The sequence below is a fragment of the Nasonia vitripennis genome, chromosome 4 (genome assembly GCF_009193385.2).
Source record: "Nasonia vitripennis strain AsymCx chromosome 4, Nvit_psr_1.1, whole genome shotgun sequence".
NCBI lineage: Eukaryota > Metazoa > Arthropoda > Insecta > Hymenoptera > Pteromalidae > Nasonia > Nasonia vitripennis.
In genome coordinates this window covers 13,671,519-13,686,186 of record NC_045760.1, presented here as the reverse complement: position 1 = coordinate 13,686,186, position 14,668 = coordinate 13,671,519, and the positions used below count along the sequence as shown (strand labels likewise).

At 34.1% G+C, this 14,668-nt stretch overlaps 1 protein-coding gene across 1 annotated transcript in view; it reads left to right on the top strand.

The window, feature by feature from the left end:
• Positions 1–14,668, top strand: part of LOC100119595 (peroxidase-like) — a 27,735-nt gene extending 13,067 nt beyond the window's left edge. Inside the window, exons 8-12 of the mRNA XM_031929015.2 lie at positions 174–421; positions 899–1,148; positions 1,275–1,393; positions 1,523–1,682; positions 1,816–14,668. Coding sequence (XP_031784875.1) covers positions 174–421; positions 899–1,148; positions 1,275–1,393; positions 1,523–1,682; positions 1,816–1,900 — 862 coding nt within the window. The 3' untranslated portion in view covers positions 1,901–14,668. The remainder of the gene's footprint in view (positions 1–173; positions 422–898; positions 1,149–1,274; positions 1,394–1,522; positions 1,683–1,815) is intronic.

The window sequence follows — 14,668 nt, the reverse complement described above, 5'->3', positions numbered from 1 at the left end:
ACTTTCACCAGGTGATGTGGTTCGTGCAGCGATAATTATATAAAATTATTTTTTCGGTTTCTTCTGACATGAATATACGTACAACTTGTCGTAGATATCAATTAGATTTCCATAAAGCGTATTTCATTCGAAGAACAAAAAATTGCGATTGAAAAATATAACAATATCCACAGTTACGACCTACGTCTGTCCCAACGCGGTTACTTCCAAGGCTACGATTCTCGCGTAGACGCTACGATGGACAACGCAGCTGCTTCAGCTGGTCTCTTTTTCATAGCCGCTCTAACTCCGAAGACACTCGACCTAGTGGATATCCAGTCCGAGCAGAAATCGGGCGAGAGATCGTTATTGTCCGCTTTCTACGCGCCACAGGAACTGTACGAAGCTGGTGCCATCGATAGGTTGATTGCTGGTGCTACCGGTAAACATTATTATTACTCTTGTAGCCATGTGAATGTTTTTTGAATTGTCGAAAATTCATCAACACCGTGAGGCCTTTTAAAATACGACGCATGAATTTATTGCATTCCCATGAATTAGACACTAGCGCAAAATTCATATAGCTGTTGATTGAGACCGCGTGAATCGGTGTACAGTTATTCAATGTGGGTTTGATAACTTGTTATAAAATTGCACTCGAGCATAACACATTCGTGCGGTCGTGATGTAATTTTTGCTTAAAATATAGTTCAAGATTAACGGTATAACTGCGCGTTTCGTCAGCAAAGCACTTACACCACATAATAGCGATGGTGAAAAAAATTAATATGATCATCATCATCATCATCATCATCCCATTCTTCATTCACCCGATAAACTATTAATGTGCGCTAATAGCTCTTTAAAAGCCGTTATAATTCACACGAGCGCGTGTAACATATCCTTTCTCCATTTACAGCCGGCCACTCGCGCAAGCCACTACCGCCGAGCTTGAACGAGGTACTGGTGGAGCGTTACTTCCACGACGGTAAAACTCGAGAAGCACCGGTCGATTACGCCGCACAGATGATCCAACAGGGTCGCGATCATGGACTGCCCACATACGTGCACTGGAGAGGTATCTGTAATCTCCCCGAGGTCGAGAGCTTCAAGGATCTGCAGGATACAATTGCACCTGAAATCATCGAGCGATTGCAGGGTGTTTACAGGTGAGCGATAATTTTCCCGCTAAATTAATTAAGTATAAATTAAAATTAGCCTATAGGATATGTAAAATATTAGTGTGCTGGATCACAATGATAGGCGCATGTGCATTGAAATATCTTTCGTTACAGGAAAGTAGAAGAAATCGATCTTGTGACCGGTGCCCTTTCGGAAGCGCCTGTAGCTGGATCTGTTATGGGCCCTACATTCATTTGCCTGTTGGGAAGAACGTTTAGGAATCTTCGAATAGGTAACCATTTCTTTCATTTACAGTACTATACGTATAAATGTTGGAAATGTTGTGGTGCTCAGTTACGTAGCAGAATTGAATAAACTGAAAAATATATTTGATAATCAAGTTCATACGAATGGTGTGTAGGTGATAGATACTGGTACGAAAATGGTAAATCGCCAGGCCCGTTTACGATGGAGCAGCTCCAGGAAGTTCGTAAAACGACGATGGCCCGAATACTATGCGACAACGGCGACAGGCTGAAGCGAGTTCAGCCTCGAGCTTTCCTTCTCAAAGATAGGTTCCTGTGAGTATACATCTTTCTACTAAATTTGACCACTTAAAAATTCAAAGTTGAATACCTAATCCCTGGTTAATTGTAACTATAATATACATACAAAAAAGACACTTCTTATTGATTTTTCATAACACGGTTATAGAAACAATATGGAGAACTGCTCGCTGCACAAGCTTAACGACATGAATTTATTGTTTTGGAAGGAGAAACCAAAGGACTCTCAATAGTCCTATATAACCCGAGAACATCTGTTGCTGCCATCAAATGCCTTCGTTACCTTTTCTTGCCTTATAAATGTATACTTCGGTTCCTCTCGTGAGAGCTGCACATCATCGCGATACTGAAGATGTAATTAGAGGTAGCCTGCGATTTTTCACCCGCACTTCCCGTCTGAGTAGAGTGTAGCCTACTTTTACCACAAGGTACAGTATGGCGTTTCTTCTATCGCGAATCAATTGGGTCAGAGGTAGAAGTTTCCCGCTTAATGATTTGCTGTGGAAATTAAAACTACTACGTGGTTTATTTTTTCTTTTGTTTAAAATATACACATTGTAGCAGAGATAGAAAAAAATTACGATAACAATCGGAGTGAATTTTTGTTTAATAACTATAGCGTAATGATTAATGTGATGGTATTGAATTTGATCAACTTTGAAATCTCGGTGGAACGAGTTTTAATCAAATCGGAAAATTCGTGTGGACAATCAGTATTTATGAGATTACCTACATAGATTTACGATTTATGTAACTTCTTAATTTTTAATAGCTTGTTCTAAGCATTCGATCACGAGTAATTCTAATGTATTTAATAGAATAATTTTAGACAAATTATATAAAAAATCGTTAAGGTATGCTTTTGAAGAATTAAGAATATTTTATGTTAGGAATGTTAAGAGTAGTAGGATATATTTTGTATAAATAGCGAGCGATTGTTGAATTTTCTGTAAATAAGGTGAATAAAATCTTTAAGATAAATAACAATTCTGTATTTGAAGTAACTCAAGCAGTATTGTAATACCTACTTTCACATCCATCGCTGTGATATTCTAAATACTATGAATTCGTCAAATAAGAAAAAATGTCAAAGAGTGACATCAAAGAATTCTACCTTTTCGCAATCGCAGGGACAATGGACGCATTGAAATGAAGCAATGGAACTCCAGTCATCTTTAATTGGTGTCTTTTTGCCATGGCTCTTTATAATTACGCAACGTGTCAGAGGACAAAAAAGGCAGATGGATTTACGTTCGATACGTACCGTGTGCAAGGATGTGATGAGTTTTTCTTGAAGGAAGTATTAGGTTAATGGGAGTGTTTTACTACATCGCCAGATCAAGTTTTGTAACATATGTAGTGGAAAAGAAGTTCTTGTTGTACACTGATGATTTGATTTTACAAATTGTGCTGTCTTTCAAAGCGGAAATACGCTACACAGATAAATTGCATACTTATAATTGTAACATATAAAGTAACATATAAATCTTTTATTGTATATCTTTCGTTTATAAGGAATACGGGCGTATTATACCACAATTATAATCATAATAAAACCAGATAATTATCCTTTTGAATAGCGATCAGCTTAAAAGCCATGTATTTAATATGCATAAAGGTAGACACATAGATTTTCAAACGTCGTAATGCAGTTAAGATTGTCAATGATACGTACTTGATCTTGGCCAAATGCATCTTCTTCAAATCAATCGCTTACTGCGGGCTCCTTGTTTTGTTTTTATGGAAAATTATATTGAAAACAAAAAACAAAAAGTAGTAACAATAATATAATAATCAACCCCAAGTGGCAAAATAAGAGAAGATGTATTACTGAGAGAAACTCGTTATTTATTAAAGTACTAAAAAAGCTCCAAGAAAATAAAGTTTCGTAAGGTATACAAATTATAAATTATATCCAAATTTTAATTCTCGATAAAATTATAAAGTCTTATATAAAATATGGGTATCAATAGTAAAGCAATACAAAAAACGAGTCTTTTGCTTCGGCAAATATTGTTGACTTGTTGACTCACTTAGAAAAATTTAAGAAAATAAAAAATATGCATACACTTTCAGTAGGCATAAAGAAGGAAATGCGTATAATAACACTGACAAAAATTGCGAACGTCCACTAAGTAAAAATATACTTCAATAAAAACTGACAGTGAAATTATCGATCTCGCAATTTATCTCAGTAAACATCGCATGAGCGATATTAGATGAGGGATTGTGATTGCAAAAATTGATTATACACTTGGCCGAAGTATCCATGAAAGAATCGATCTATTTAATAGCATTTTGTTTCAAGAAAAAGGAAAAAAGTTACTTATAGTTAATAACAAACACGTCTCGAAATTACGAAGGAGATTTTTTTCATCACCATAATCACCCATACGACAAAACACTTTTATGCGCGCACACTTAATCTCTCTCTCTCTCTCTCTCTCTCTCTCTCTCTCTCTTTTGCTCGGTCTCTCTCACGCTCTCTCTCTCCCTTTTTCGTCGTCCGGTATTATTTTCAGTCGTTTGTCACACTTCTGTATACAAATCTTGATTTCCGTATCGCGCACATAAAGTCGTGTGTTTATCGGTACTTTTGTCTATTCCGTGTACATATATATAGTCTTCGTACAATCGTTGAACTACAAAAAACTCGGAAACTTGCACTGCGCGCGTTTTAAAAGTCGGAAGCTATTTGGGGGGGGGGGGGGCGCTCTTATTTTCTTATTTATTTATTTATTTATTTAGTTATTTCAGCGAGAAAATACAACTACGGCTAAGCGTCTTCTGAGCGAATCGAGGGCCTTGGGGCAACAGTCGTCGAAGAAATGACGAAACATCGCCGTACACGGTGTACACTATATGCGCGATATGGTGTATTATATAATGGTGCCCCTCGGCGTCGTATCGTCTCGTTTAATTCATTTTTTTTTCTTATCGACCACCATTGTTATTTATACAAAATGCGAAAAAGGACCTTAATCGGCGGCTTCTTTTACAAGAGAAATATATTATTGTATACGTAGAAGTTATTTCGCTATGTATGTCGTAAAAATACCGACAAAAACGCGCATCGTCATACAAATCCAAGAAGATTCTATAGGATTTTTTTTCATTTATCGTGTATGTATGATACCTTCTGTTAGACTATTTTTTTTACGTTTGTCTGAAAAAAGTTTTCTTCTTTTTTTTTTCATTAATGAGAGAAAAAAGCTCGCTTATTTATAGATATTATTTGTATCGAGATGAAAATCACGTGTGTATCGAGAAGGAAAAATACATAATACGGCGCACACTGAAGACCAATTACGATGCAAAAAGTGTGTCTCATAAAGCCAATGATCCTGTTACACAAAATCCATATCGGAACGTCATGTCGTGATATAATTTGGCATTTTAATAGGATCCAAGTGTATTCAACAATAAAGTGTGGCTTTTCCTTCTATTACAACGAACTCTTTCCTTTTCTCTTGCTTTCTCTCTCCTTTTCTTTCCTTATTGTATACTCTTCGAACAAAGGTTATACGTTGTAAGAGGGAATCGAGCAAATCGCAATTGAACCTCCGATTTTTCGCGCTACACGCTCAACAACGATTCGCACTTATGATACAAAAAAAGGTAGAGGTATAGGGTCTCTGTTCATAGGAGGTAAAAAGATAGACTATAATCATACGGGGAATGGGACGTGTGTGTGTGTGTATATTATATAGAGTTAAAGTACCAGGGCATGTTGGACATTGTTTATCCTAACTTTTTTGGTATGCCATTCTTTCCGCTAAGGATTATCATACAAAATAATTAGAAAAATGTACAAAAATTCATAAAAATAGTAATAGTTACATAGTACAAATTACCTTTTGTTACATGTAATTACGTAATTATAACAATGTTACTTTTTTATTCTTGCATGTTGTGACACTGATCTTCCTTTTATTCGCTCGTTTCGATCTACTTAGGTTTCGTGTATATCCCGGTGTGCAGTGTTTTATGTGTAGAGGTGTGTACATACGATTTCGAACGAATCGTCTAATGCTTCGTATTTCGTAAGAATCTAGATGAAATTCTGCTGAAGTGAAATCTTTATAAGAAGTATAAGAAGTTTACAATGCATTAGACGCAAGTTCGCTTTGAGCTTTTTTTCTTCACTGCGAGCTAATTATTAACAATGGTTTATATAAGAACGTGGATATTGATTACTGTCCAGCTGCATTTTACAAGCAGCGCTTATATTTTTACTATAAATTGCTCGGCTGTATCGGTAACGCTATAGAACGAGTGCGACGGGAAAGATCTTCGGAATAGAAAAATACGCTGTAAAATCTCTGCACTTTGTTTCAATGAACGAGAGAAAATCGCGGCTATCGAGTACATTCCCGTCAAACCCTTTCCGAAGTCGCATCAGCTGCTAAGCAACATTGTTTTAATTTTCTAAAACTGCCGAAAAGCTTGTTGTGTTAAATTTTTTACATTCACATGTACATAGATATACATTACAGGTATGTGTACACAGAACAGTATAGGGGTCATTTTGGCGCACAAAAGCTATGCACGGTTTTACGTGTGTGTGTGCCTTTTTAAAATTCGTTATTGCCGATAGACACATCACCTTACTTCCCTTAAGGGGCGCTCGAAAATCCTGTTTTACCGTCCGAGTAGGCTTCCGACAGCGTTATTCATTGTTTAAATTATTGATCTATCTCTCAAATTCACAAGTCTTGTGTTAGAGTTGGTTCGAATTTCAAACTTAAAGTAAGAATCAAGCTCAGCCGGTAAAACAGTGAATGTAGGGGTTCTCATACGCAAATTATAAAGGAAATGATGTGCCTTTATTTTTTGTGAATGGTCTCAGTATCAGCAAGATTCATAAAAAAGAGGCTCAAACTGTCTAGTTGATTTTTTCCCCCTACAAGTATCATCCTTTATTCGTTCACATTTTTGTCTTCTCAACTAGTATTTTGTATGATTTGAATTATTTGAAAACTTTTCGAAACCGCATAAACAGAGCACATTTCATGCTTATACGTAAAATAGAAAATACATCACTACTGCATTAGGGGCGGAAAGGGGGGGGGGTCAAAAAGAGCGCCTGCATACACAACTTTCAGCTATTGATAATGGATTTTTTTTCCCGTGTTTCTCTCATTTCAACCTTCTTCGCGCTACCTCTTTTAGTACATAATATAATATGTATACTACAGTTAAAAAGTTCGATTTTCAATGTATGTCAGTTGTTAACATTATTCACTGAACCGTTTAAAGTAGCTGTCCTGAAATTAAGAGAAACGGAGGTGTTCAAACGAGAACCTTACGGTATCTTCACAGTCTTCGAAGTCTGCGATTCCTCTCGATCTTATCTTATAAAAAGGTGAAGGAAATAATCGCCGGAGAAAACCTTACTCATAAATCGAGTAGATTTTGCAATTGCAGTCGAAAAAGTCGTTCGTTCGAATGTGGATTTGTTGAACTTTGTTCATCTTCTGTCATTAGTATTCGAAAATAGTTTCTGATTTTCTAAATTGACTAAATTGTTTAGCTTTCTTTTTTAAGGTATCACTGACTACTTTAAGAATACAAAATTTGATATTGCGTTGTCTTTTAGTTATAAAAATTTGTCCTAAATTTGACTTCAAATTTAAGTTTGTGAATACGATTAGAACGTTGTATAAAAACTTAGCTTTTAAACATATAGCATACAGGAGATTAAAGCACATCTTTATGGATATCGAGTTACACGAATAAAAACATGAAATGGAAAATAGTAGAAAATTTTCACGCCTACATACTCAATTTATCACAAGAAAAGTATAGTAAGTATTATTTATGTGGCATTATAATCTTAGCTCACTAATAATAATAAATAGATGAATAACAAAAAAGCAGTCATACATAAATTAGCCTACTATAATAACAGGTAAGTTATATATTTATCAAAGTATTACATCTCTATAAGGAAATCTGTAGATTACAACAAAATAAGCAATACAAAAATCTCTGCCTACATATGTTATACATTTATCATTATTACAAAAACTTTTTGCTGTAATAAAATTTAACATCTTTTAATGCAGCCTCTATATTGCTATTAATAATATATAAGTATATAAAAAAACTTTTTACCATATTTTTGAAAAAATCTCATACACGCGCTTTATAAATTTATATAGATTTAAATATATTATGTAGATTACATAATTTTTCATAGCATATTATAAAATCGTGAATGATAAAAAAACACCTGTCATTGAAAAGATCGTGTGTGTGGCTCTTTTTCTCATCTGCGTATAATAACTTTATATATACAAATATATAATTATACATTACATATCTTTTCGCGATCATGTACGATTTATGTATAACGTAGATGTGACAACGTATGTAAGAATATATCTTTACATATATGCATCGAATATAAATAAATCGCACACAACACTTTGAATATATCGTGCAGAATATATAGGCTAAATATTTTTACTGTGTATGAAAAACTTTTCTTTGTTAAAAATAGTACAATTTCACTATATAATATAAGCCAACCTTCGAACGAACTCTTTTGCTGCATCGACGAGACTGTGAATTAATACTAATACCGCAGTGAGTCATTTTTTGCTTCAAATAAATCAATCACCTCCCTCTGCCAAATGACAAGTGTATATAATCATATAAGAGTATGCTATTCGACTGCAATCGATTGTATAATGCCACGTGTCGCGGCCACCGCACTTCTAGCCTTTTTCCACAACACCATGTTCTATCTACTTATTCATTTCGGTAACTGGATGCTAATTTTAACAACAATCATGTAACCGTAAAGCGTTACATACATCACTATTTATTTATCTATTTATTTATTTTATATGTACTCATATATTCTAAATATTTCAACCATTTACACGACTATAAGATATATATTTGCTATTTATATTGTATCATTAAATATTTGTTTTTATTTGTTATTAATTCATTCTCCTATATAAAAAAGAAGAATAGATGGTGCTCGTTCGTCTTTCCAAATTTATTAAATGTATTATGCCATCATACACGTCGGATGGAAAACGTACCTTGAAACCTTGAAACAAGCGTTTTATCATCTCTTGTTCACTTATTCTCAACTGTTACAATTAATAACAATATATGTATATCATGCGAGCAAAAATAAATTCTATTCATCATATATATTTATAATTATTTTTAATTAATCAAGCTACGAATCGTGTTGTAGTATAACACAGGGACCATATCGTCCTCGTCGAGAGTAAAAAGAATCGATCGACGTTTGACTGATATTGTAAGTACCTCTGGTATATGTATACACGCACTTCTTTTATCTGGATCGTGGAAAAAAGTCGTGACCGTGCGGTGGACTTCGCTTTTTTATTTTCCCATTATATATCTAAGCATGGATTTTTCATCTCCGCTTGATTGCAATTGGTATGGAGGCGCGCATTTCGTCTCATTCGTTGTTAACTGCTCTCGAATTGGGTTTCCGACGCGTCGCCGCGATATAAAAAATGTAAGAAAATACAAAAACGTATATATTTATATATAATATAATCATTGATGTACGCAGTACAAAAGAAGTGGCGTCTATCGACTTCTAGTTCTAAGTTTAGCTGCATAAGTATCACAGTTAACGAGATTATAATACGGTGAAAATAACTGAACTGCATTATAATATATTTGTATGGATAAAAGAAGATTTTTATCGAACCTCGTTGGAAACCCAATTCCACGTTTTGCGTTCGAGAGTGAAGGTCGAATTTTTTTCCGGTTAAAAGAGAATCTAAAATGCAAAGGGTGTTTTTTTTACAAAGATACATATACTAAGTGTAAAAATAAGAGACTAATTATATCGAACACAACGGAAAGAACGAACGACATCTAATGTTTTTCTCGCGGCATATGCATATAATATAATTTATCTATATGAAAAAACGTGAAAAATTACGCAGCGCTTTGTTTTTTTACTCATTTTTTTCTTATTATTGCATCGTCATACTTTGACGACAAAAAGTTCCATTCATATGTATATGTATAATATACATGCAAAAAGTTTCTCGCTAACGATAAGTCGTACAAAAATTCAAGAATTCAAAAAATCCTTACTAACAATCGACAATTCTAAAAAAGGACTATTATTTTTATAGCTTTATTATTTATACTCGTTTTTTTTCATATAAAATCCGCTCGATAATGGTTTTCTTTGTCCCATCGTCCTTTCAGAGTTTTTCTCGGTCTCTTATTTAATCATCCATGATGTATATCAATACGGTTTTGCTTATTTTTATTATCATACTTGAATTCATTAATTTGTGTGTTTATTTTCCTATTAGATTTCATGCTGTAGAGTAGATACGTATATAGAAGCTTCGAAAAGACGCTTTGCGTTATTATCAATGCGTTTTTTTCAAGTAAAATTCACATGTTGTCATTCACATAAGCGGAGCAAAGTATTAAGGTATTCAAGTTTTACACCGATTAAAACGTTACAGTAGTCCTACACATTTTTTTTTCTACAGTTCAAAAAACATTTCAGCATTCTTTGTTCGTTTGTCTGCTTACTTCGATTATCTTCTGTTTATATGAATATTGTTAAAGATTAAAAAATACGTTCTACATTTAAAAAGTCGTGTACGGTAAAATTTCCTCCGTTCACGGGGGCGATTTTGAGTTAAAAAATATAGAGGGGTGATACTTAGGTTGCAACTCTTTTTCTGTCTTTGCTCTTCTGTTATCGTTAATCGTATGTTTTGTCTCTTTATATTATGTGCTCAGGGTGTTCTCTCATTTCGTACACTCCATGTCTCTTCTTCATTCGGCGATTTCTCTCTCTCTCTCTCTCTCTCTCTCTCTCTCTCTCTCTCTCTTTCTCTCTTTAACAACGAATTCTTCTAATGTATAAGGAGTTTGTATCAAATGTAGGTCGCGTCAACGCGTTAACAATCGAAAGAAGAAGCTCTCATTGTTTTTTTTTCAAAATTCTAATTTTCTTTTAGCTTGTTTGCAACATATAGCAAGGTATGATTTTAAACGACGTAAAAAATTTATATATTTTACAATGTTTATTATTCTGACGATTACTATTCAGTACAAAAGAGTATACACATTCAAATGCAAGCACTTAATTGTCACGAGGACGTGGCCAAACATTTAGTTAGATAATTACTTTACAAATATTACAATCCATTAAAACGACTGGCATTAAGATTTGCTATGAAAAATTTGCCCTCGATAAAACGTCTCTTCAATAAACTATTCACGAATTTACTTTTGAAACAGAAAGCATTAAAAAATCTAAGACAATATTACACACCGTACGAGCTATGACAGTCGGTTAGTTTATTCATACAAAATTATTGCATCGTTATTTTATAAATGTACAATCATCGAAAATACGTAGAAAATCATACTTTGCTACATGCCGTTCCGCTACTTAAATCTCTCATGCGAACACTTTATTTCCACTGACTCGCGATCTACATATCAATAATACTGCGTCGTACGCTTACTTGATATTCGTCTCTAGTTAGGTAATTAGGTACTATATCTCAGCTAAAAATGCTACCAATAGATTTTTTTTTCTTCTGCACCCATGCGTTTATATTCAAAAAGGATCGATCAATTTACAGATAAAACGATTATCAAATTTGTTCGAGAGGTGTACATGCGCGCGCGAAACAACGGACGGGTTGATAAAAAACGCCGCTAATATATATAACGACCGGAAAAGTCGATCTGCTAATTAGTTATTATTATTTTTTTTTTCGGAGAAACCTACTTCAGCGCGTTTTAAAGCTGCGAAACGGAAAACTACACAGGAGGATTATTAACTAGCGAAGACGATTGGATATCGGTTGACACTTAATTTATCGCTCAAGCGAGTTGTAATTATTAATTCTGAGATATTCGAACGTTTGGAAAGAGATTTAAAGAGTAACGAGCTCGTCGAAAATCAGCTATTTTAGAGAGTATTAAGTATTAGAATTATTTTGCTTTCACGCTTATTGCGTTATTGATAAGTTTGAAAATTTGTATAGTTTCTTACGCTCGGATAAGAAAAATAATTGCATTGCCTTACGTAAGTTATTGATATTGATATATGTATATGTATATTAATTGATTGAATATATTAAAAAATCTATTATCCACCCCCTTTATGTTTCTTATCGTTAGATTATTGATCATTAAGAAAACTGAGCTTCCGAGCGCATTGAAACAGTTTGAAATCCTAAAATGAAATCCTGAAGAAAGGGCTATCGAACGTGAGCAAAGCACTTTTCCGCGCAAAAAGACTGTTTTCTGTAAAGATTCGCGTTCCGATACGATCATCCATCGAATGATTTTTTAATCGCGTCCCGTGTCATACAGCGCATATATAGTTTATCGAACACATAATATAGAAAAAACCCGCACGAATTATCATTGTTATACAAGTATAAGATAATCTCGAACCCGCCGAATCATGCCCTACGTATAAGCCATATTTTCCTTATCACTTACACACTCATAATATTCTTCTTTTTTTTTTTAGAAAAAGGTAAAAAAATTTTCCACGGCGTTTTTGTTTTTACACTCGTACATATGTTTGCTAATCTTTTGTTTTTGTTTTTTAGTCGCTCTGCTCCCTCTCAACATGCACGTTTGAGTTTGCGATTCTACGTCCCTCATACTTTTTTCGCTCTCGAAACAAATGAATTAATCTTTCGGGCTTAACGGCCTCAACTAGCATTATCGCATTTATAATATTTTTATGGTTAGTTTTTTTTTGTTCAAGGTGCACGCGAGAAACACTTAAATGTATAATTACGAATAACAGGTATCTTTGTTTTACATTTTCGCTCTACATCGCGAACATGTCCTTGTATAAAGTCGACAAAGACTTGCCTTAAAGATCTGTGTCAATTTGTTAAAGCTGTTCCCTCGTTACTTTGTAATTACTTCATTATAACGGACCCGTGATTGTTCGCGAATTTGAAATTTCACGCGATTCAGCTTCGCGTCGTAGTCTCTGAGCTGTTTATACCTAAATATCAATTTTCGTGATCTTTTTCAAACTTTATAATCGTCAAAATACACGGTTAGCTATTCTCCTATAAGCGTATGCAGAAAAACACGTGACGTTTATAACATTAACTGTGAATCACTTAATTTTTACTTTTATTTTTAGAAAAAACGAACAGTAAAAAAGTGTAGGAGTAAATTGGCTACTGGCGATGCACGTCGAACGTTTATAGTAACATACCCTAATATATAATTTATTATATATTATGAACTTAATACAAATATACTGCAGTCACTATATAATAATATTTAAAAAAAAAGGTCTTGAATTCTCGCTTCTCTTTTTGTTTCAACCGTTACTTTTCTTTCGATTGTTCTCTCACGAATTTAGCTTCGTAATTATTTTGAACTTGTAACGTATTGTTAAAAGTTATTTCCTTGCAAAAAAGGTTAGCATTGAAATATACTTTGACTGCGTTACAAGAAGAATGATGTGATCTTCGCTTACAATCTAGAGATACTTTTGTATTCGCATGACATTTTTGGCGGAAATGTATGTTTCTCACGAATGCCGCGCAAAATAAAATATAATGGTAATGATGGCATGAACAAATAAGACATGAGGATTATGTGATAAATGAAAAAAGTACGCCACCCTATGTGTATGTTTTTTTCAAAAATGTTTGTTTTTATTTAATAGAAAAAAATAAAAAATTTCGTCATACTTCTTTTTCACTTAAGTAGATTATAATAAAAATTATTCTAGCCGTTAAAAAAAGTCGATTCCAAAAAATGTTTTCCTTTTCTCTAAATACTAAGGACAAAAAAAATATATATATAAAGGAGAACACATGTGTTGCTCTCTTCTCTCGGTTGCAATACAAAAAAAAAACAGAAGAAAAAAATAAACATGATTTTTTGTGAAGTATTAAGAAAAAACAGACGATTCGGGACACGACACTGGAAAACACTCGCTCGCTTACAAACATAGTACGACAAACTCACACAGCGATTTTTTTCTTGATTTTCGTAATAATAAATCGTGCAGATCTTATTCGTCGATATTATTATCAATACGCACACTCATTAATTTTTCACATTTTTTTGCTTTCCTTTCTGCGTTTTTCTTTGCAAAGAAATTTCCATGCCAATCCTTCGTATCTATCATATATTTTTCCTATGAGGAGACGTACAGGTTCGAGGCCGCAAGTACAACACATCATGCATCGACGAGGGGCTGGCCTGTATCTATTATACTGCATTTGATTGCAATACGAAGACACGCAGCTGTTCTGACGAACTGCCTCTCTTCTTATCGCAAAATTGTCGCTAACAATTCAAAACGAACGACTATAGATCGGCGCACCATTTCGATCTTGCGCATCGAAGGAGTTTTCTTTTTCGCTTCATTTCATGTTTGACTAGTTTCACTCCTCGGTGTCTCTTTCGCAATTGTTATCCTCCCTCGTCACGCTCTCGAGCCTTTTATACGATCATTCCCCGCTCGTTTCCGTCTCGAAATTAATTTTTTTCCACCTATTAATATATAAAAAGGATCATAAATTTGCCGAAGAAAAGCTATATTAATATAGAAAAATTCACGCTATATAAAAAAGGTCACATATAGACAATAAAAAATAGGAAAAAAAAACAATCAAATTCCAATAAAAAAGATTTTTAAGCTAGTATTAAAAAGAAGCTTTCCGACTCCGCATACATTATGCAGGTGGGGACGCTCACTTTGTAAATCGTAACAAATTTCCAATATTTTTTCCATTTTTCATCTACTTATATACGCAAATACATAATAGTAATTAATATATAAAATCGACGCCGTTGCACGAACTCGCGTCGCTGATCGTCTCGGGCTCGCTCGACTCGGCGCTTTTTGCTTGCAACTACGATAAAGGCGCGTTCGCTGTCACTGTGGATCTTCCGCCACTTCTCAATTGTTCCTATATAAATAGTACATACATATATATTTATCTGCATAATCACATGGT